General features: G+C 33.8%; 1 protein-coding gene across 1 annotated transcript; it reads right to left on the bottom strand.

Moving 5' to 3' along the window:
* Nucleotides 1-18,172: 18,172 nt before the first annotated feature.
* LOC128983948 (uncharacterized) lies at nucleotides 18,173-23,482 on the bottom strand. Its single transcript, XM_054403225.1, has one exon. The coding sequence runs from the start codon at nucleotides 23,480-23,482 to the stop codon at nucleotides 18,173-18,175; it is 5,310 nt and encodes a 1,769-aa protein (XP_054259200.1).
* Between the last annotated feature and the right edge of the window lie 392 nt (nucleotides 23,483-23,874).

The raw sequence follows: 23,874 nt of genomic DNA, 5'->3' as shown, positions 1-23,874 counted from the left end.
TTTGCTTGTGTTGTGGATATATTTTTATAAAACTTAGCAAATTTATTTATTTTATACTAAGCTATTAATATTTTACTAAAAACCACACTTTATTAGCCTTCCTGTAGCAGCAAACCTAGGTACTCGTTAAACCTAATGTTATTTAAATAGATTTGATTAAAAATCAATTCAAACAAATATAAATTCGCTTTGTCTGCAGGTTTGCTGCAGAGGGGGTATTTTTAAGTTCAGCTAATAAACTACTCAACAACTTTTGATAAGGGGATCAAAATAATCCTCTTAACATAAGATCCATAACGAAGGAGGGCACTCATTATCTCTAATAGATGTCTGCTCAAATTTCTCGACTTTTCAAGAGGCAATTAATCTTAGGTTTAAAACCATGTCTGTGATATTTTCGTATACAATCCTGTTTATATGATCACTTTTTTGAATCTTAGACCATGTGCCACTCAGAATGTTGGGTTGATAATTAATTTATTAAAAGAACATATTATGTTCCTATGATTATTCTTGTATTAAGAATGAAAATTATGCTTGCTTTCAATTTAAAAAGTCTTACATATTTTCTGCACCTTTTTGAAAACGGAATATATTTTATCGTATGAATGAACAGTAAGGTCACAGTAAAATGATGAGAGGGGTAACAAAACTATTTATAAACATATTTTAATCAAGTAAAATATATAAAAACATAAGTCCTATAAGAACACCCCATCCACACGAATGGAGCATTTGAATTTTAGTGCTAGAAGGAGGTTATTCTTTGAATCGGCACTATTCTTGTGATGGAAAGTTTTCGAAGACTTAATCCAAAAAACACTTAAAAAATAAAAAGACTAAAAATTGTACAAACGAATATGGTTTGACTTAAAAGAGTACACCACTGTTTTAACACGAGTATTTGTAATCGTTATGGATAAAAGGTACGTTCCTTTTACTTATACAGTAGTATTTTTTGACATAGGCTACAATAACATAAACAAATGGATATACCATAGTAAGATGCCTTATCTTATAATCTTATCGATCGTATTACCTAAATGATAGTTAAATTTAATAAGTCTTAATAACTAAAACGACGACACGCTGTAGTTGGTTTATTAAACCGGGTTTAGCTAATATTTTCTGAAAATATGCCTCTTATTATAAAAGAAGAGTACTATTTTCACATAGGTTACTTAACAAGAAATAATAAAATGGATATTATAAAATAACATGGAAGAGTTAAGTAATTGTAATTGAAATTTAATTAAACAAAGCAAAATAAAATTTGCTTTTAAAAATCTGTTACATGAAAGCAAAAAATTATTTAAATTTAACCCTAAATTTCAAAATGTAAAAGGATATTCCATATAGGCTAATTCAATAAAACCATTAAACATGCAGAAAACGCTGTTGTAATAATTACAAAGGTGATTCACTTAATGAGTTTTCTGTTTTAGGATTACTTTTAAATGTATTCTGCTAATTGGATGTAATTACGAGTATTATGTGTTACTGCCCTGTACAAGGAAAAGAGATTAGTTAAAATCAAATTGGATATTGGGAATCGTATCTGTTAATAAAAATATATTTTAAAAGCCACAAAAAAGCATTGTTTTAGATAGCTAATAAAACATTAAAAGGAAATTAATTATTATATACTGTATTAAATTGTATACAATAAAAGGTATAAACAAACTGAAACATACCTTTCCCATTTGCTTATCATCAACCAACCCTTATAAGGGTAAGCGGTGGGAGTAACTATGATATTTTATGGTGAAAATAAAAGTTGAAGTACATTTTGCCACTTAATTTTCTATGGGTAGCCTGTGTTCGTGCACACACACACACATTTTTGGATACAAGGGGACCCAAAACGGAAACCAGGACATTAAAAACAAATTCATACTATTTATGTAAACCATGTTAGGAAGGGAAAGAAATAGTTCTAAAATTAAAATAAATTACTATTCTTCCTCATATGATACAAACTATAAAATATGCATAGTAGACTGTGTTGAAATCAAAGATTACATATAACCAATTAAATGGAGCACGTATGACATGACACAGTGTGAAGCAAGGATATTTCACTCATCTACAGCAAGATGCTGAAACGAGCCCTAGTTGCAAGCTCTAATAACAAAATTGGTTATTGATATCAACAACTACTCGATATACCTGTGCTTCGGTGAAGAAAAACGATAGAGAAAAACTTGGTTCTTTATACCATATTAAAATAATTACACATCTGTCATTGATTTTAAAGACAAAAATTCAATTTCGCTATATAATTAATAAAAGCACCGCTAAGTAAAATCAGGTATGTAAATAAAAATGATCTGTCACTACTTATGCACTAAGTTCGAAGTCAATCGCTTAAGGAGCTCAAAGGCTACGGATACATTATTTGTAAAAATCACATACAGAAAGACAGAAAACCAGGCATTTCAGAACCATGTCTATATATTATTTTTTATTGTTTGGACCTAAGGAACAAACATGATAAAGCATTCCAGAGAGTTTGTTTGTACCCTGCATTAATTAATGATACACTGTACAATCTTAAAATAGATGTTGTTACAACAATCTACAGAACATTCTTGATCTAGCATGAACAAGCAATTGAAATACACCACACAAAACTAGAGCTCTTATAAGTTGAACCAAAAGCACTAGAGGATATCAATCACAGTTAAACAAGTAGATCCGACATCAATGGCATGCCGGGAATGCCACAGAGACAAGTGTACGATCTCTGCGACACTTTTATGTGTTCTTGGATTTATCTGTGGTATAAACGTAAAGCGATTTACACTGTTGGAATAATACGTCTACATTGTAAACACGGTACCTTATATGTGAAAAATGAGTTTGAGCATTTTTAGATCTACTGATTAAAACTGTCGGATCAAAATATAGTTATTGTAAAGTGAATAAGTCGTGAAAAATAACAACTTTACTTTATTTTATTATCATTTAGCTGCCTGATAGCATTTAAATAATGAAAAAATCATGCAAGTAGTTGAGTTCATGCAACCCAGAATATCGTAGCAAGACAAACTAGTTTCGACGATAAAGTGACCATCTTCAGGCTCAAAACTGGATGTCTTGTCGCTTCACTGTGTCAACCGTAAAATTAAGTGAAATTATATCAAGGATTGACCCTCAAGATGACTAATAATTTGTATCGTCTAAATTAGTTGTTCTATACCAACATTATGGATTGCATGAATGCAGGTTCTTACTGGTTACTATCACCTAGAAAAATTTAGGTTTAGGATTAAATATAAAACCACTAAGCACAGTTTAGCAATGAGTTTAAATGCTGGGGATCAATTTATGATACCCTATTTCCTTAGGTTGAAAGGTTTTCCTTAAAACTTAACAAACAAGGTATTTTAGTTTAAAGTTAACAACTGTGTATTAAACGTCAATCTGTCAAGAAAACAATTAATAAACGTATACAGAGTTGTACATAACTTGCTAAAGTAAAGAGGTTGGTGGAACTTAATCAAATATACTTTACTTTGTACATAGTGGGAGCCATTTTCTAACAACAAAATAAACTAGGTGTACAATGCAGTTATCTGCTTGCGATTTTGAGAGATGCTAGCATATTAATACAATATAATTCACGTAAATGAGATGTCTCCTTACAGTATCCAAAGTCAATTGTACATCTGCTTCACATAAATGGAATGTCTTCTTGCAGTATCCAAAGTCAATACTTCATATGTTTCTCATAAATGAGATTTCTACTTGCAGTATCTAAAGTCAATATTATATTTGTTCATCCTATGTGCAGTATCCAAAGTCAAAGCTTCATTTGGTTCACAAAATGGAATGCCTTTTTTCAGTATCCGGAGTCAATGGTATGTGGTTTACATAAATGGAATGCCTATTAAAATTTCTTAAGTCAATGGTGGTACATCAGCCTAATTCCGGTGACCCTATTGGTTATTTATATTGTAGTAAACTATGCTCAACAATATAAATCCGTATGTTCTTCCCTTTTGTTTTGTATTTGTAATGTAGTGGTTTAGACAATTAATTCGTTTACTAACATTATGTTACAACTCATTTGTTTAACTTTTTATTGCTATCTTGCAAATGATATCATGGTGAGCAATAAAACCATAAGGCCCGTGTTAAATTTCAAAAAAATAAATTCACGTAGAGAAAAGCCCATAAGTTCAATTTGTACCTTTTAAGATCTATACCTTCCCATATTTGGTTACTATAGCTGTGCTTAATTTCAAGTAAGTGGATCCATTCAACCGTCCAGGAGGAGTATTTGTAAACCAAAAGCAGAAGTGAACGCTTCAATAGCTCCGTTCAATAACATAATTATGAGACCATAACATTTATATATAGTTTTGAGTTGGATACTATCAAATACCTTCGTAGTTTTTAAATACAAAGATACTTCATACTTTTCAATGAAATTGTGACCATACAAAATAGGTATTTTAAGCCAAGTATGAATGGAGATGAGTGTAGGATGAGTGGTGTGATCTTGTAGTCTTGTTAGTGACTAAGGCCGACATATTCCTTAGACACAGCTGTTAATTAATAGCCAATACAGCTAATGGCAACTAAGGGACCTACAGTTTATAATGGAATCCGAACCACATTTTGCCTTTGGTATATATGAATTGGTCTAATTATCAGGATAGTACTTAATAGTTTCTTACGAATAAAAAACCACTAAATTTAATACATTAACGTAGCACAGCTTTAGCTTCTTTAGGAAATTTAAAACTGGAATAGAAAGATTCTGCATATCATGTTAAAAAGAAAAATATCGGAGTGTTTTTAAAAGAGGAAACAAAATTTAAGGAACGATTATAGACAGCGCAATCGCCTCAGGCTAGGAAGATGAAAAGCAACCTTAAGATTGAAACTCCTTTATAATAAAGTTCTACATTAAACTATTTATATACAGACCATTCCAACTCTGTTTTATATCAATAATAAATGTTTTCTATAAGAATGTTTTGTCTTAATTGTGTTATTGACGATAAAAAAAGAAAATCCCAGTTTTCCCATTGAGACCTCCGAAATAGTGTAAATGTAAAACAAAATTAATTTAATGAGAGAAATGTAGAAAAAGTAATGGAACTTTATAATTCACTAGGAATGTCTTAATCGAGACTACTAGAATAGTATTCGAGGATAATCCTGTTATGATCAACAACACATGCTCAACAAGGTAATAGAGTAGCTTTAGTATTGAGCATGACTGTTGATCATATTGAAAAAGCAGTCTGGTGTAAAGAAGCTAACTATGTAATAAATAAAACTATAATACAATATGAATTTTGGACTGATTTGGGTTTTTTAAATTAGTTTATATCATGCAAGGTGAATTATGTTCAAAATATAGGCAGTCTTTTAGTTGCTATTTATCTTTTTTTTTTATTAGCTGTTATAAAATGTTCAAACCATCCAATCAGATGGTATTTATATGTAAATACATGTACAACATTACACATATTTACCTTATAAAACTATAGTGAAGGGTTATAATAAAATGTAAGTATTTTTTTATAAGAACAAAAATAAGATCGGAGTTGCGTTAACGTTGTTCAAACACTGCAATTATCTGGTTAGACGACCCCGAAGCTAATTAGAAGTTAATTACTGATATCATAATTATTCAGAGAGACTAACAACCACTTTCAGTTTGTAATATTAGCTAGATGTTGCAATTACTGTAAACACGATCAAATTTCTTGTAATTAAGCTGGAGTAGTAATTAAACAACTAACTAATCAACATCATGAACTATTTAAAACAACCTTTAGATTATACATCCACACATTTTTTTTAATGAATATCAGCATGCTTATGATTTTTGAAATACCCGCAAAATAAATATGAACCTAATAAGTAAAAATAAATGAGCAAAAATTATATTTAGCAATATTACTATAGTGTGTTATTTAGTTTGATTAACACCGTTTCATACTGGCCGAGCATATCCCATATTAATAGTAGTTTACGCATCGATCGTGTAAAGATAGTGTTAACGACATCAGTAGAAATTCAAGGTAGGAGCCTTGGCGAGGAGAGATAGCTCGTATTAGAGAATACGTATAATAAATAGGTATAATAAATAATAAATACGTATTAGAGAAAATATATAATAAAAGGCCTAGAAGTATAAATGCCAAGAATATTTCCCAGACAGTTTCATAATATTCACCAGATGTAAAATCATTCCATCCAGTTACGACCCTCTGAGTTTAAACCCTCTAACATAACACTTAAAGACGGTTTATGATGAGCGGACCAAATGAGATATCCTAACTCTTTGAAAATACCTATTTCCGGCAAGTTATTGCTGGGGGGTTGCTACTGAAAAGTAACAAAGGGAAGGATTTCTAAAAGTCGTTTTATCTGTGAAATAAATTCACATAGTATCATGCAAAGCAGCTGTATTCAATAAATCGTTAATATTTCCATATAGTTTACTGGGACTAAATACCCCTTTGGAGGAGGTCCTGCGTTGGAACGTTATGAAACAGACTAGGGAACAAAAGAGAACACAGATTTAAACTACTTCGCTGGGTTGTGACGGGAGCTCGATTTAATCTTAAATTTTTAGCTTACGCACTGGCCTCGTACATAATTTTGAATAGATTATAAGATAAAATTAAATACTAATGACATCGTCCATGTTTTATGCATAAAGGTTGGTTATCAAGTATTTTTCAAATCCAAGAATCAATCATGGCAGCTGTTGGGATGATTTCATGATGTGTATTCGTGTCCTTAATAGGGGATTACAGAGGGACGCCACAACAATCAACAGCTGGGACATTGTCTGGCTGTCGCAGCCTGTCGCAGCCAGCTGGCTACACTGCCGACTGCTCCACTGATCGGATTTGACGGCAACATTGTTGTTAGGTAAAGAGTGGAAAATCATCTCAATAGTGCTAAGAGCAATGTCAATTCAAAGCAACTTACGTAAATTTATATTTACTTAAAAAAAAACTCTTACTTTAAAAAAAAAACCCTGTGGTTATATTGATACAGGGTGAGTCTTCTAAGCTGTCCTAAACAGATTACAGACGAACGGCTTGACATTCAGAGATGAAACAAAACTTTTCCCCACTAATTCATACCCAAGGAACAACGTAAAAATATTTTTACCATTTTTAAAATACAGGGTGTTCAAGAAACTGGGGGTCATGGGTTCGAATCTCAGAGTTTTCAAATGTAAACATATGTCATGTTATGCATCATTTTAAAGCTCTAGACTAGACAAACAATTTAGTGAAAACAGAACTCATTTATCTTTGTCCGTTTCAAAATGGCGGCCATTTTTATAGAAAATATTGATACTTACAGAATACCCTGTATCTTGAAAACCACTAAACTTATTTTCGTTCTGTTTGAAAATTCTTAATCCTCGTAGGTTCAGCTTTAATTTGATATACAACAAGTCAACATTCTAAAAACTTAATATTTTTTCTATGATTTTAATCTTTTTTTTAAGTTGGTAGCCTTGTAAATGAAATTTTTTAAATGGCAACATATGTAAAATTGTGTATCATTTTTAGGGTCTTGTAAAAAAAAAACAACTTTTGAATTTAAACCTACCGTCTATCTTTGGTAGTTTTCTAGTAATAAACCAAAAACCCCAATTGCCCATATAAAACCCATGTTAAACGTGCAGTACTGAAGATTAGTGAATGCAGATACACTATTCCTATGATACTGTGCGTTTAACATGGGTTTTATATGGGCAATTGGAGTTTTTGGTCAATTACTAGAAAACGACCAAAAAAAGACGGTAGGTTTAAATTCAAAAGTTGTTTGCTTTTACAAGACCCTAAAAATGATACACAATTTTACATATGTTGCCATTTAAAAATTTTCATTTACAAGGCTACCAACTTAAAAAAAAAGATTAAAATCATAGGAAAAATATTAAGTTTTTAAAATGTTGACTTGTTGTTTTGCCTCTTTATCATGTCATGTTTTGCAATATAACGTTCTATTACGAAATCAGTGGAAAATCCTTTTATCACAGAAATTCTTAAATTATTTCTTATTTAACTATCTTATATCTATTGTACGGGTTGGTGTCTGACTTTTTCACCACTTTTGCCTACATTTTATCATATTATTTTACACATATCAAGTATTTATGTAGAAAAATCTGCTCTTATCGTGTCTAATAAAATCCAAACATAGAAACCTTGCCTAAAATGGTACCCATCTTGACAAATTATATGCGCCTGCCTATATTACGGACTTTGGTGCACTGGGTTGGTAACATTATTGAAAATAACTCTACATTTTGGCTGTAAAATATGGTACAAAGAGAAAATACGATTTAAGCAGCTACTGTCATGACAGAAAGGTCATATTCCTTTTAAGCTAAATCACATAATCCTTTATAAGATACGTTTTTTTTTTTTTTTTTGTCCTAGGACGCTAGGCACGAGCCTGGGATTGTTTTACACATTACTTCAGGCTAGACCTAGGGGTTGCGGCATTATCACCTAGATAAAATCCATTGGTGACTTGGCGGGGATCGAACCCGGGGCCTCACGGACCGAAGTCCCGCGCTCTAGCCACTACGCCAGCTCGCTCCCCATATATCACATAATCCAACATTGTTGAATGTATTATAAGATACGTTGCTGATTACCAATATGTTAACGTCAAAACGTAACAGCCAATTTACAGTATTTTTGCTTTTTGGAAACGTCCCATTGCTATGTCATTTGCATTATTTGTTGCCAATGAAGCCGCCAAGACCATATAAATGAGGAGGCCCCTAACAGTTCAAGAATAAAAGCCAACTTCACTTCAAGTATTCCACTACACCTAACATTCCGTAGAGAGATTATTTTGACAACTTTATGTTATTGATAAGGCTGAGACAACTAACTGACATCCCCCATGTCAAGGAATTCCAGCTTTAATAGTAACCCCACAATCAATTTCTCAAAACTATGCTAGAGGGTTCATTCATTGGAACAGAAGTACGATATGAGCTGACGCGACGTGACGAAGGAAAAATCAAACTTACACTGTAACGGATATACCTCCCTTTGAAGTTAGAACATGTCTTCCCAAAAAATATTTTCTTTTCAAATAAAATCATATTACACTGATGAAATCACAGAAGTTTTTAACTACAAAATACCCACCAATACGATTTTAATACTATTTAAAGGTTCTTCCAAAGGAAGAGATATCATATAACATACTAATAATAACTCCGATGAGTCAAATGACGTACGGTATGGGAAATATTTTAATCATTGAATGATCAACCAAATTTCGCAACTAACGAAATTAAAATCATTATTGTTTTCACACTTATTACCCTTTAAACAATGCTAAATGCTCAAAATATGTATATTTCACCCAATTTATCGCAGTTAGATGAATCAACGTAAGCCTTGAAAGTAACCGTCGATTTTGACGGGTTTCCCCTAGTTAAATAATACGAGCTGTTGGCCCGTTCTACGTACGAGAATCGAATAGTCCATTAAAACTGTATATAGTGAGTCTAAATTCAATCATAGTTTAAGCAGTTCAAAATTGTATAGTAAATAAAAAGCTTCCAAGATGAATTAAAACATGTCATCATTGTAATTTTCCCTACCTTTCCTCAAAAAGTCGAGTAGTAAAATAATTTTCATAAGCTTTCTTTTGAAGATTCGTGAGCTTTGATTCGTATACAGCAATGGTTATAGAATCTTACTTATTTCCTATAATCAATGTCAAAATCACAGAGTAAATAAACTAACCTCATAGTTATATAGAATATTATTTATTCAACCAGATGTTAGTTATAACAAATTATATTTCACTAAAACAAACTAAATATTTTAAAGACTAGTCAAAGTAATAAATTAGAACATCTAGTATTTTACTATGTATATTTAAGTAAACTCTAATGATTATATCATTACACACAGTATAAATAAGTCAATTCTACGTATGTCATTTCATTTGTATCCAAAAGCTGAATTTGTGTCAAAATGCTGAATGTTTACAGCTGTTACGTTAAGCAAATGGTATTATACCAAAAGCTACAGTAGAATGTTAGCGTCGGCTGCTAGACTTTTTAAAATTTTAAACTTAATTTCTAAAAAACTGAAACCCTAAATTAAAATTATGGCTTCGACCTTCCCTAGTTCTCAAAATTATCTTTCTTTCAACACAAAAATCATGAAAATCCGTCAAGTAGTTGATTCATAATCGTGAAATAAAAAAACCCTGTCACGTTCGTATTTTTTTAAAGAGTACTTTAACTACATAGAAAGTACATTATGTAGGCCTATCCATAAAAATAAACTATGAACTGGAAAAACAGATAAGTTAAGCTAGGATAAAAATGGAATATTATCCAAAACTATGTAAACATATATACATTTGCTATAAGTAAAAAAAAAACGGTTATTCATCCATACTATGTAACATTAACATAGATCTTGGCTACAAGTTAGTATGTTTTTAAACAGCTAAAGAATCACCTTTGATAAAATGAAGTTATCAGAGTGAAAACTGTGTAAAACAATAAATTCGGCTTTTCAAAGAACCGGATGTAATTTATAGAAGCGGAGTTTTATCTCGACGTTATTACTGGGCCAACAAAGAAACGAAAACACTCTTGAAGCCGAGGACGGGGAAGTCTATTGATTCACCAATGTCGAAATAAAGTTAGAATTTAGGAAATGATGCCAAATACTGCATCTCATTTAGAGATAATATGTCGAAGAATAAAAAATGTTTTGGATATAATAGAGAATAATAATAACATTTTAGTCGTATTGAATTAAAATTTGAAAAAATATAATTTTCTGAATAAATTCTTTATAGAGTATAAGTACTTATGGAAATGTTTGTAAGTAGTAAATTTAGTAGTTATTAGACTGATTTCAGAATTAATTAAATTACAAAGAAATATTTTTGAACTACAATAGAAAACATACTACGAAATAAAAGAAAAAAAATGGGGAAAAGTTGAAACAAAGACCATAAACAGTAAGTAGTTTTATGAATTTTAAATTTTAAAAAGTCATAAAAACTACAGAAATAAACTCTTTGAATGAAATTGTATTATTATCTAAGGTTCCAAAGGTTTATTAATTATGAAATTTGTTGCTAAAACTGTGTTGCAAACCTACTCAGATCAGCCAAGCCCTGACAAAGAGGTCTGAGTAGAATAAACAAAAGGCAGGAGTTCACTTACCTGGGTTACAGAGACTGTTTTTGTCTCTTAATTCTCGGGGAAACAAAAGAACAAGGACAATTACTCTGGCCAAATAATTTCTGTTGAAGAACGGTTGAGGGATGATTACAAGAAAGATCCACCTCCGTTGTACTTGCTAAACTGAATATATTTTCATCTGAAACATTCATATGGGACTGAGAAATAGGTTTCATATAAAAATAAATTAGGAAAACCTTTTGATCTCTGTTTTAAATAAAAAAGTTAACACAAAGGGATTATAATTACAATCATAAAGATTAAGGAATTTTCACTACTTATGTTAAAAATAAATTGCCACTAAGTGTAGAAAATACAAACAGCGTAGCGAAGCGCAACGTAGCGCAGCGCAGCATAGCGTAGCCGAGCACAGCATAGTCCAATCATAGATCTCTATGAAAAATAATTCGAGGAGACCAATTGGTGCAGAAAGGAGACTAGTATTAACTTAAACGTTAAATGTCGAATGCGTTCCAATACGCTCTGAGAAAAACAAAATAGTTTGTTCCTCGGTCGTAAGCTGCGCTGCAATGCGCTACGCTACGCCGAAATACGCTACTACAGTAGTATGTCATAACTAATTTCAATGCATGGTTTTGATTTAAAACATTCGCTGCGCTAAGCTAAGCTGCGCTGCGCTACGCTGTATGTATGTATTTACAAGATCGCCAACGTTAACCTAAGAATACTTATATTTTTTGCTTTAAGAAAAAAAAAAACATTCATTGCATTTTATAAGCCCACAATAAAACAAGGAACTTCCAATGTTTAAAGTTGTATTAAGATTAATAAGCAAGCAGCCTGCAGAAATCATTTCATCCCACATAAGAATAATCTTGGGGTACTTTTGGAAAGATGTCAATTTTAGCAGGCTTACAAACTGCCTCTCCCCCTAGAAAAAAACCTACCCATTTATGAGTATGGGTTTTATTTATGAGGACGTTAATCCACACCAGGGAGTGTCATATCCACAGTGCATTCCTATGAATATCCAAATTCGTGACCTCCAAGTAGTAGCTGGATTACAGGACGACGCTACCGTTCCAGTCTTACTTACAGTGTCACGTACTTTATTTAAAAACTTTACAAATAATAGCTTATCTTCTGGGAACGTAATTCTGTAAAGCGTGTAATGTAATGTAGAAAAGGTGACAAGGACGCCCCAACCTCATATATCTAAGCGTTTTGGATGTTGTTAGGCTGTTACTTGCTATACATCTACCAGTCGAATGCCCATTTTAATCATTCTCAAAAATTTAATAAATAAAAGGCTGACAAGAATACATTTGGAACCAGTAAATTTAAAGGAAATTATTTAAATTTGTTAAAAATAGAGAGAAGTAGTGATAGCTTGACATAATTAATATACAAGTCCTTCGTACGTCCTATAATTTAAAGTTTAGGAGCTACGCTCACCACAGCAAACCTGCAGACTAAGCAAATTTCCATTTGCCTGGAAATGGGAGTAAGTACCGAATTACTCATTACGTTTAGGCTAGCTACTGCAGGGAATGTAATAAGGTGTCTTTTTTACTGAAATGTAGCTTAGTAAGAATATAAATGAATATCCCAAATTTGAATTAAAATGTATCCCTGCACAAGCTTACAACAGTTTATTTATTCCCCACAACTATGACGTAGAAACAACCAATAATTTTATTTTTTTTTAATTTTTCCGTAACCTTTGGATTTACAACAAGGTACTCATTTACTAAATTATTTGTTTTCTTTGTAAGATGTACACATTGTTCGGAAAGAAATTGCAAAAGCTTATGTTTTATAGCTTAAGAAATGGGAAAACCCATTTTTCACCCACTATAAAAAACCCGTTCTCGCTATCCGACCATGCTGGTTCGTGTATACGTTTGGTTTGCACATGCACATAAATACAGGGTTGCTGAAAAGTAACTTGCACTCCCCCCAGTTAACTTTTCAGCCATTTGAGATATTTGAAATCTGTTTGCGGCATTATTCTTAGATATGAGGCGCTACAATAGTTATGGTCAATTTTTTAAATTTTTTCGTTAGGGGTAGTGGGGGTTGGGGGTAGCAAAATTTTCAAATGTCAAGTATAGTCGACTTTGGTATCATTTTACAGGCCTTGAGAAAACTGACATAAAGAAAACCAAAATCGGCCCACTAATAACCAAATGGCGCCCTAAAACGTTTCGAATTAAAAATCTTCCTAATTTTCAAAATTGACCATAATTATTGCAGTCCTTCATATCTAAGAAGGGTGCCGCAAACAGACTTCAAATATCTCAAATGGTTGAAAAGTTAAGGGGGTTGCAAGTTACTTTTCAGCCACCCTGTATACATATGTATGAATTTGAACGGTTTGTCAGCCAAAGTGAAAAGTAAACTGGTTCCTTGTCTCAGTCTTACCCTGAGATCCACCGTAATAGCTTAATCCCTATAAGAATTTCGTAATATTCCTTATATAGTAAATTCGCTTTATGAATTAAGCTTGCAATGTCTTAAGGCTGCAAGCTTAGCTTGATCTGAAGCAAATAGGGAGGAGATTTATTAGTTCCGGGAATGTGACGTAGAAGTCTAGCGCCGGGAGAGAAGTACTAATTACTTTCTATTGTTTGGCAACAACAATGAGATTGATAGGAACTGGCTGGAATCCATCTAGAAGACTAAGTCTTTCATTGATTAAATGCGATGATTATTATTAATGGCTTAGGAGTATGCTTGATTGTTTAACACATTTACAAGCAATCCATCGTCTGACTAACTATAATACCTGTTCAAATAATAGCGTCTGTGATATTTCTGTTAGATAATTTTATAAATAACAACGTAGAACAAGGGTATGCATTTCTAACTGTCGTAAAAAGATAATTCGAGAACTAGTCAAATTGATATAACGTATAAACTCTACATTAACTCTGCCTGGTAAAAGTATTTCCAGAAGGAAGTAGATATAATTAAAATAATGTACTGTAAAAGCATCATCAGCCTTCATTGCCATAACAATAGTGTTAGTTGCACCTATGTCATCCCATGGTACGGCTAATCCATGGTTTGACTCGTTTTCTGCATGACAAATTTAAAGTAATTTAAAGCACAGTTTGCGGAATGAAAGAGCCCATAACAGGAGTAATATTTTCCCAACTTTGTCATCTGTACGCTTTATGCCGGTTTCCACCAAATTACCTTTTGTAAACTGTTGAGAGTGGTTTTCTTAAACTTGAGTTTTTCTAAACTGAGATAAATTTTAGTAATTATTAATGAATTAATTTGATTTGCATTTGTGTTTGGTACAGTGAAACATAATTACATAAGTTTGGTGGCTTATGTTTGTTTGTAGTCTAAGTCATAAAGCAATATTTAACACAAAATTTGCACTTTGAAGAGTCGGACGTTTACCATTAGGTTAGTTTTACCGTTTTACTTAGTAAGGATGAATTGATAATCCTATAAGGTTGATTTTAAATAGGATATGAACAAGGAGAGGGCTGTTATATATCCTTTAAATCAACAGAAATTATATAGTTTATAAAAGGCTTGTCCAGTAAGCAAATTAAAATGAATTGAATTTTGTAGTTTTTCTAACACAAAATGTTTAAAGAGTTAATTTTTATTCAATTTACCAATATGGAAAAAGCTGTTACTTTAGAAATATTTAAAAGTAGTACGTTTAAGATAGCTGTAAGTTATAATTTTAAGATTGCCAGAAGTAAAATTAGTTTTCGTCCAAATAAAAATGCTACGATAACCATTCTTCATGTGAACCAGTTCATGTGAAGTTCTATAATTATTAGTACACCAGCTCCTGTTAGTATGAATTTGCGAAATTACATAATACGATAATGGAAAAACATCTTAGCTTAAGTTTTCACTCAAAGAATACTTGTAGGGAATTTATTTTTAGCGTTTACTAAAACACGTTTGAAAACCGTTGCGCACTCATTTGAGGCCAACCGTATTCTTTTATACTATTTTTTAGTGAACTTCCCATATAGGACATAACCTAATACCGTGGGTCTCATGATAAGTCCCAGGACCAATTTATTTTTAATTTTTAGTTCCCCAGAAACAAAAAACACCAACTGTTCGAATAAATAGGCTATGTGTGTACAGTCCACGATGACAACTCTAGTAAAATTGATCCGATATGACGAGTATGCCAACCTGCATAATCGAATTAAGGGAATGGGATTTAAGGGTTTTAAATTAGGTTATATGTAAAAAACGGGATTTTTACACTCAAAACAAACATTTTCAATTTATTTCCAAATAATTTGGTGAATCTTAAAAAAATTAACAAATAATGAAGAATATTAAAGTGTTGTTGAACACCTAATGATTATGGAGAAAATTTGTAATTCACATTTTCCATGTTATTCTTATGGAGTGTAAAAAAAGTAAAGTGTTGTAGTTTGCTTCTTTGTGGATATTTAAAAAATCCTATTTTTCCGTTCTTCCAATTTTGAAGAAAAAACAATACTTTCTCTATATACTATGGTATAAGGGGGAGAAAGTGATACATCTTAATAATTTCTTTCCGTCTTTATGTACTAATCTATTGAAATTGACATGTTTATAAAAACTTACTTTATTAGCTTACCTGTAGTAACAAACCTAGTTATTACTAAACACATTTTTTATTAAAAATATAGTAAATCCGAAATTTTCAAGGAAATAGTGAAAATAAAATTAGGCTAGTTTAAATTCACTTGGTCTACAGGTTTGCCGAGTTGGGAGTATTTTCCCAATACTTAAAGCATTAAAATAATTTTCACAAAATTTTAAATCTTGTTTAAACATATTTTTTATTTTTGGTTTTAGACAACAAATTTGTCTGAATGCCATATCATGTCAACAATTTGGTGGCCTTAAAATGCATTGGCATCGAATAATTAAAGATAGTTATAATTTAATATTTTTAATAATTCTAATTAATTTATCCTTTCGTGTTGGACTCAAGGTAGCAATAATAGCCGATGAAGCAGACCGTTCACTTTAGTTGATTCATGAAGAAGACTCAGTGAGTCTAGCACCCTTCAATGTTGCTAATTAATTGCAAACATCGTGCGATTGGTGTTTACAAGACCTTGAAACTGATTTCAGCGCAACGATATCCGAGGAGATTGGTTATTGTGTTGGGTTAAGTAGATTTGTTCAAGAAATTCAACCCCAGGATGTAAAATGTACTTTTCAAATCACCACAACCAATTTTTAGAAATGTAAAATTTTGTTGTGCGTGTTGGTTTTTAAATCGATTAGCAAACGTCTTTAATACTATTTAAAAATTGTAGTATAACCTTTTTTATATTAAGTACTATGATACAAATAAATCATAGTTCGTTTTGAAACGTTTCAACTCAAATAATTCTGGAACTGTCGAACGCTTGAAAATATACTGAAAGTGAATACTAATTACAATAAAATATTTTACTACAATATTCGTACAAGTTTTACTATAAGACGTTTATGAACATATAAAATATAATTTCATCATATTGTTCGGAAAAGAGACGTTTTTAGTTCTTTAAAATCGTCCGCACAGTTATCTTTTTCGTGTAACTTCAAATATGGACCTGAAAACACATATGGTAAATTTTTCATTTTGTTAACAGCACATTATAAGTGATTTACTATTTTAAACGCACATTATGAAAGCGCTGCTAATCACTCGAAATTTTATCTTATGTTTGTAAGCAAGATAAATGTAAACATTGATGACAACTTTGTATCATTCAAATTGTGTGGTATAATTGTGTAATGCAGATTACAATGAAAATTCTTGTTCATTACACGGAGCGAAAGTGTCTTTTTGGTAAATAATCGTATTTCCAAAATTTCTTGGATTGCGTACCAAAAAAAACTACTTACGCTCCTAGTGATGAAATATACCATGCTATATACATATTTAATGAACAGTACTTTAACTGCACGTCATATATTTTTCTATGACTCACGTCATATATTTCTCGTTACGTATATACTGTATTTTTTCCTTTATGAAAAACCCCCCAAGTGTTATATGTTAAGATTCAGGAATAAAATCCATTTAACAACATAAATTTAGCAGCATCAGTAATTTTAGTAATCTCAAATCCTAACTTGACTCATATGCTAAGGCTAAATTTTTTAATTTTTTTATCAACAACGTTATGTTTACTTAGTTATTTTGTGGTATTCAGTGTATAGTAAAACCCAATACAGCAAGGTTTTTCACGTATTTGGTCTGCAAACTAACCACAATATTACTAAAATACCTTTCACACTAGGATAATATACATGAATACACATGCACCGTGGTCTTGCATACAAGAGTTGGCCTTTGGTATTTGATGGTTTGACCTGTAGATGTGACTGACAGGGGCTGGCTGGCTTGACGTGGCATGTCAGAGGAAACATGTGGTATTGGGCTAACCGCTTGACAGCTACCATTAGGTTTATGAAGTAAAGGATTAAGTTCATAGTAAAAAAATGTTCTGTTGATACAAATTGTATGCTTTTTGATGGCAGTTCTATAGTACGAAAAAGGTTCTATTCATTGAATATCCATCTTTTTCTATTTCCTGGAAGGTGAACCAAAAACTTAATTCGTCCTTTAAACCACCAAGTCACATAGTGTTGTTAGATTGCTAACAGTCATATCTAACAAATATAATTGAAACCCCTGACTCTATGACAGAATATCTCTGAATGTTTTGTAGAGAATGAAATTAAATGGAGATTATAAGATGAGAAAAAAATGAACACACTTTTGGGATAGGAGAACAAGCACTGTTTTTATTTACTTTTTTATACACAACATGTGTTAGCAATAGAGAATAATTTAATTTGATTAAGAACACATGTTAGTTGCCAGGAAAAGAGATGTACATTAAATAAAACATAGAGTGTTAAATAATATGAATGGTTAAAGTTTACTGAACATACCGGGGGCCTTGAATCCCCAGTGGATTCAACAAAAACAGTTCACGAATCCACAGTTGGCAGGGGAAACACTTTGTGGGCAGATCTTCTGAGGTTGCCACTTGATGTTTTTAAGTCTATCACTCGCACAACCCCATCAGCCCCTGGATGAACTGCTGTTATTCGAGCGAGAGGCCACGAGAGAGGTGGTGAGTCCATATGTACCAAAACAAGGTCACCCACTTCAAGATTTTTTGATTTCCGAGTCCACTTGGTACGTTGTTGCAAGTTGTTTAAGTATTCTAGGTGCCATCTATGCCATATGCGTTGATGAAATGCTTGAACTAGCTGCCATTGCTTGAGACGGTTTTCAGGAACTGTCAGGAGATTAGGTTCAGGTACTGCTGTGAGGGGTGCACCAATCAGGAAGTGTCCGGGAGTCAGTGCTGCGAGATCCGAAGGATCATTTGAAAGAGGTGTCAGTGGTCGGGAATTGAGCATTGCTTCGATTTGGGTCAACAATGTGATGAATTCAATGAGTGTTAAGACTGAGTTTCCCATTACTCGACGGAGATGATGTTTCACATTCTTTACAGACGATTCCCACAATCCTCCTTGATGCGGAGCGGCTGGTGGATTAAAATGAAAATTGATGCCTTTAAGTGAAGAGAATCGTTGAATCTTCCGTTTGGAGTCTTGACAATAAAGAGATTTTTCAACAATCTTGCGTAGGGTAGAGTCAGCACCAATGAAGTTGGACCCACAATCCGAGTAAATGTCGGAAGAATGTCCTCTGCGAGATACAAATCGAGTCATTGCAGCAATGAAAGATTCAGTCGTTAGGTCTGTTACTACTTCCAAATGTACAGCTTTCGTGACGAGGCAGATGAAAGTACAAAAGTATGACTTTATGTGTCTCACTGCCTTGAGGTTGAAGATTTTAACAGTAAAAGGCCCTGCATAATCTATGCCGGTGTGGAGGAAAGGTCGAGCAGGAGTTACACGAGACTGAGGGAGATCAGCCATGAGAGGACACACATTTCTAGGTTTGACTTTGAAACATCTGACACATTTATGGATACGAGAGCGTATGGCACAACGGGCAGACAGTATCCAAACATGTTTGTAAAGTAATGCTTGAGTAAGCTGAGGGCCTGAATGAAGATTGTAGATATGGTAGTGGTCAATGAGGTGATTTACCACATGATGCTTTTTTGGCAGAATAATGGGATGTCGAGCATCTTCAGGAAGTGATGTCTGAGAAAGACGTCCTCCAACACGCAATAATCCAAATGAGTCAATGAAAGGTGAAAGACGTTGTAAACGAGTGGAGCAAAATGATTTCCGTTTGAGGCAGTTGATTTCTTCTGTGAATACTTCTTTTTGTACAAGTTTAAAAATGTGATATTTTGTGTCTTTCAGTTCCTGTGTTGAGATGAAACCTTGGCGTTTTTCAGAACCTTTACAGTTGTGTATGAAACGAAGGACGTAAGCAAAAATCCTAAGAAGTCGTTCCCATGAAGAATATTTAATGAGAAGATTGGTCAGCGTAGATTCAGTGGTAGTTGACACAAGTACAGTTAGAGGAGTGTGTTTTACTTCATCTAATGTTGAGATATCTGTAGGTGAAAAAGTTACATCAGGCCAGTTTGAAGGGGGAAGAGAAAGCCAAGAAGGCCCTGACCACCAAAGGGGGTGAGACACAAGCTCAGTGGCTAGAATACCTCTTGAAGCACAATCAGCAGGGTTTTCCTTGCTAGGGATGTAACGCCAACAGTGATAGGGGACAAGTTCTTGTGTTTGGGCGACTCTGTTAGCCACGAATGTTTTCAGCCTGTAAGATGGAGTTTGAAGCCATGTCAAGGTTACTGAAGAATCACACCACAAATAACATTGGTTGAGTGAAATTAAGGGTTTGAATGAAGAACAACAGAAGTTTACGAGTTGAGCTAATAAGTGGGCAGCGCAGAGTTCTAATCGTGGAAGAGTCACCTTCTTGAGAGGGGCGACTCTAGTTTTAGATAAAACCATACGTGTAGTCACTTCTCCGTTGGGTTGGGAACATCGTACATAGACAACAGCTGAAAATCCACGTTCAGAGGCGTCTGAGAAGCCGTGAAGTTCAACACTAGAATTTGGAGAGATTTTCAATGCTCTAGGGATCTGAATGTCTGCAAGTGCTGGTATCGCTGAGATAAAGTTACTCCAAATTGCACTAAGTTCTGGAGTGAGAGGTTCATCCCATTGTAGACCGGTCGTCCAGAGAAGTTGAATAAAACATTTCGCTGTCATAGTACATGGGCTAAGAAATCCACAAGGATCGTATATTTTAGCGACTAGACTGAGAACGTGACGTTTAGTTAGTGTTTTTGGCGGTAGGTTGAGATGAAATGAAAAATTGTCCGAGTCTGGAGACCAGTGTAGGCCAAGAATTGAGAAATGGGGATCAGGTGTATTTTCAAGAAAGACTGGAGAGTCTTTATGAGTGTCTGGAAGAGACTGAAGAAGCTCGGGAGAATTTGAAGTCCATTTTCGAAGTTCAAAGTGTCCACGGTTGAGTAGTTGAATGAGTTGATTTTGAAGGTTCTTTGCTTCATCTACCGTGTCTGCTCCAGTTACAATGTCGTCTACGTAAGTCTGAGTGCACAAGACATTTGCTGCTTCAGGGAAGTCTTTACCTTCGTCTTCAGCTAACTGGTGGAGGGTACGAATCGCTAAGTAGGGTGAGCTATTTACTCCAAAAGTCACTCGAGTGAGTTTGTATGTGGATATATCTTCAGAGGGATTGTCACGCCACAAGACGAGTTGGAACAGTTGATCGGAAGGTTTGATTAAGATTTGAAGATACATTTGGCGAATATCGCAAGTGAAAACGATATTGTGTATTCTGAAATGTAGCAATATATCACAAATGTTGGTCTGTAATTTAGGGCCGGTCATGAGAGAATCATTGAGGGAAATTCCAGAGCTGGTTTTGCAGCTTGCATCATAAACGATTCGGAGTTTAGTTGAGGTACTGGATGGTTTCACAACTGCATGGTGTGGCAAGAAATAGTGAGGAGAGTTGATATCTAGATGAGGTAGTTTTACCATATGACCTTGAGAGATGTGTTCATTTATATTGTCAGAGTAAGCTTTATACAAATCAGGAGAGAGCGTAAAACGTCGTTCAAGTGAGTGAAAACGTCGTTCTGCGATGAGTTTGGAAGATCCTAAAGGTGGATGATTTTCTTTAAATGGTAGATGAACTAAGTTACGGCCATTTTCGTCCCTAGAGTGGGTAGCTTTAAACAGATCTTCACACTGTTGCTCTTCAACCGATATCTTTGAGGGTACAGAAAATTCCTCTAATTTCCAAAATTTCTGTAGAGAGTTATGCAATTCGTTGTCAACCGTTGAGAGCAGAGAGATGGATGGAGTGTTGGCAGGCTGGGAATCGGTTGAACAAGGTGCATTCCCCATAACAACAAAGCCAAAGTGAGTTCCCATCATGTTAGGCATGTTAGGGCCGAGAGAATAGTTTTCATTCGTTAAAAGAAGAGGGAAGAGAGAAGCTCCGATCAGCATGTCAATGGGCCCTGATAAGTGGAAGCTGGGATCAGCAAGGGGGTAAGGTTTTACTTTCAATAGAACTCTTTGTGATATTTGAGATCTAGGGAGATTGACAGATATTTTATCAAGTATGTGCACTTCATGGTTGGATGCAACTAATTTTCCTGCCAGTGTGTTAACAGTGAGGTTCACAATACCCTTTGTGAGAGTTGGAGATTGAGAAAGACCAACTACTTGTAAGTTGGATTTGAAACGAGGTGCATTCAGTAGTTGAGCAGCTTTTTCACTAATAAAATCACACATGCTGCCACTATCAATCAATGCTCTGAACACATGAGAAACGTTATTTTGAGCAGTAACTTTAACCAGTGTTGTGCCTAAAATTACAGTTCTAGGGATTTGATTAGCAGGACTGGCTTCCTGTGAGCAAAGAGATACGGTAGGTTTTTCATTCGAAACATGAGTGGTTGATGGTTGTGATGATGTAGAACCTTGAGATGTCTTGTCATGTTCAAAATGAATTAAGGTGTGATGACGTTTGTGGCATTTGAAGCAAGATGCTTTAGACTTACATGTTTTAACATCATGTTTTCCGAGGCAAGAGACACATCTGTTGTTGTCCTTTACGGTTTTAAAACGTTCATTTGAAGAAAGAGAGAGAAAGCTAGGACAAGCATAAACCTTGTGGCCAGTTGATGAGCAGACAAAGCAGGGAAATGAGAAAGGATTTTTTGAGTTGTCTTGATTTGATGGAGTTGGAGTAGAGACCATTGTAACTTTCTGAGCTTGAATGAAAGAGGGCTTGGATGTGAAAGATTTGGGTTTAAAATTTGAATTGTGGTTGTTCGTACTTTGAGCAAACTTGGTATGTAACACAGCGTCTTCCATTTGGTTACACTCTTGATTAAGAAACTTGACTATTTCGACTACTTCTGGTAGAGAATGTGTTTCGCATTTTATATTAATTCTAAAAGCCTCTAGTTGTTTTAGAAGGTCATTGTCTAGTTTTCGTAAGAGTATGGTGGACAACAGAGGGTTAGAGTTAGAAGTAATGTCACAGTCAAGAGCTTTAAGTGCTTCTGTGTGTTCATAAAACAAGTTGAGGAACGTTCTGAGACATTTGTTTGAGGTAGAGGAAATGTCCGGTAGGTCGATCAGTTTGTTGAGGTGAAGTGTAGTTAACCTTCGGGTGTTGTGGTATCTGTCTCTGAGGAGCTGATAGGCAATTGAGTAATTGGCTGAAGTGATACTGAAAGCTTTTACGAGATTTAGTGGTTCATTTTTGAGCACGCTGAGAAGATATTGAAATTTAGTGACGTTTGAAATGCTTTCATTCAGATGGATGCTAGTGTCAAATAAGTTGATGAAACTTACCCACTGTAGAGGAGAACCATCAAACGTGATGAGGTCTAGTTTTGGGAGTCTTACGTGAGCAGATGATGAAGCTGAGATGTCACTAATTCTTGTTGAATCTTTACTTTCTTCTGGAACATCTTGCGGCTGCTGTTGGAGAAGGGCTTCAATCCGAGACTTGGCTTCGACGAATGGCAGTCGCAGTTTGTCTTCAGTGTCACTTACTGCATCCAAATCTAATTCTTCTGATATATGTTCCAAGGCTCTTTCCAGGTAATTTTCATAGGCTTCATGTTTCTTTTCTAACTGGTTCGAGAAGTTGTTTAAAGTTCTGATTTGTATCACTGACAAGATTGAGGGGGAAAGTGTTTCAAGCTCTTGTACAGATTTGAGAAACTTTTCAAAAGAATTTTGTATGAGAAGGGTTGATTTGTTGAAGTTTGAGAGTGAAATTGATCTGGTAGCCATATTGGACAAAACAGATGGAGTGAAACTTTACTAAGAATTAGATAGAGTTTGTGACACTATGAGAGTGGGGAGAAACATAAAGAGATTGAATGATAAAATAAAGATATTTCGATAGCTTGAAAGTGTTCTGAAAATTTAATCCAAAGACTGAAATTCAAAATCCAGGCTCGATTAGGACCAATGAATGTTTTGTAGAGAATGAAATTAAATGGAGATTATAAGATGAGAAAAAAATGAACACACTTTTGGGATAGGAGAACAAGCACTGTTTTTATTTACTTTTTTATACACAACATGTGTTAGCAATAGAGAATAATTTAATTTGATTAAGAACACATGTTAGTTGCAAGGAAAAGAGATGTACATTAAATAAAACATAGAGTGTTAAATAA

Source organism: Macrosteles quadrilineatus, unplaced genomic scaffold, assembly GCF_028750875.1.
Source record: "Macrosteles quadrilineatus isolate MER2022 unplaced genomic scaffold, UCM_ALF_1.0 Scaffold_2__2_contigs__length_208266976, whole genome shotgun sequence".
Classification (NCBI taxonomy): Eukaryota; Metazoa; Arthropoda; class Insecta; order Hemiptera; family Cicadellidae; genus Macrosteles; species Macrosteles quadrilineatus.
The sequence above is the reverse complement of the archived record's forward strand: the minus strand, read 5'-3'. Positions and strand labels throughout refer to the sequence as shown.

What these genes read in the sequence shown, in the direction of transcription:
- LOC128983948 (XM_054403225.1), bottom strand. Translation starts at nt 23,482, where the DNA reads ATGGCTACCAGATCAATTTCACTCTCAAACTTCAACAAATCAACCCTT.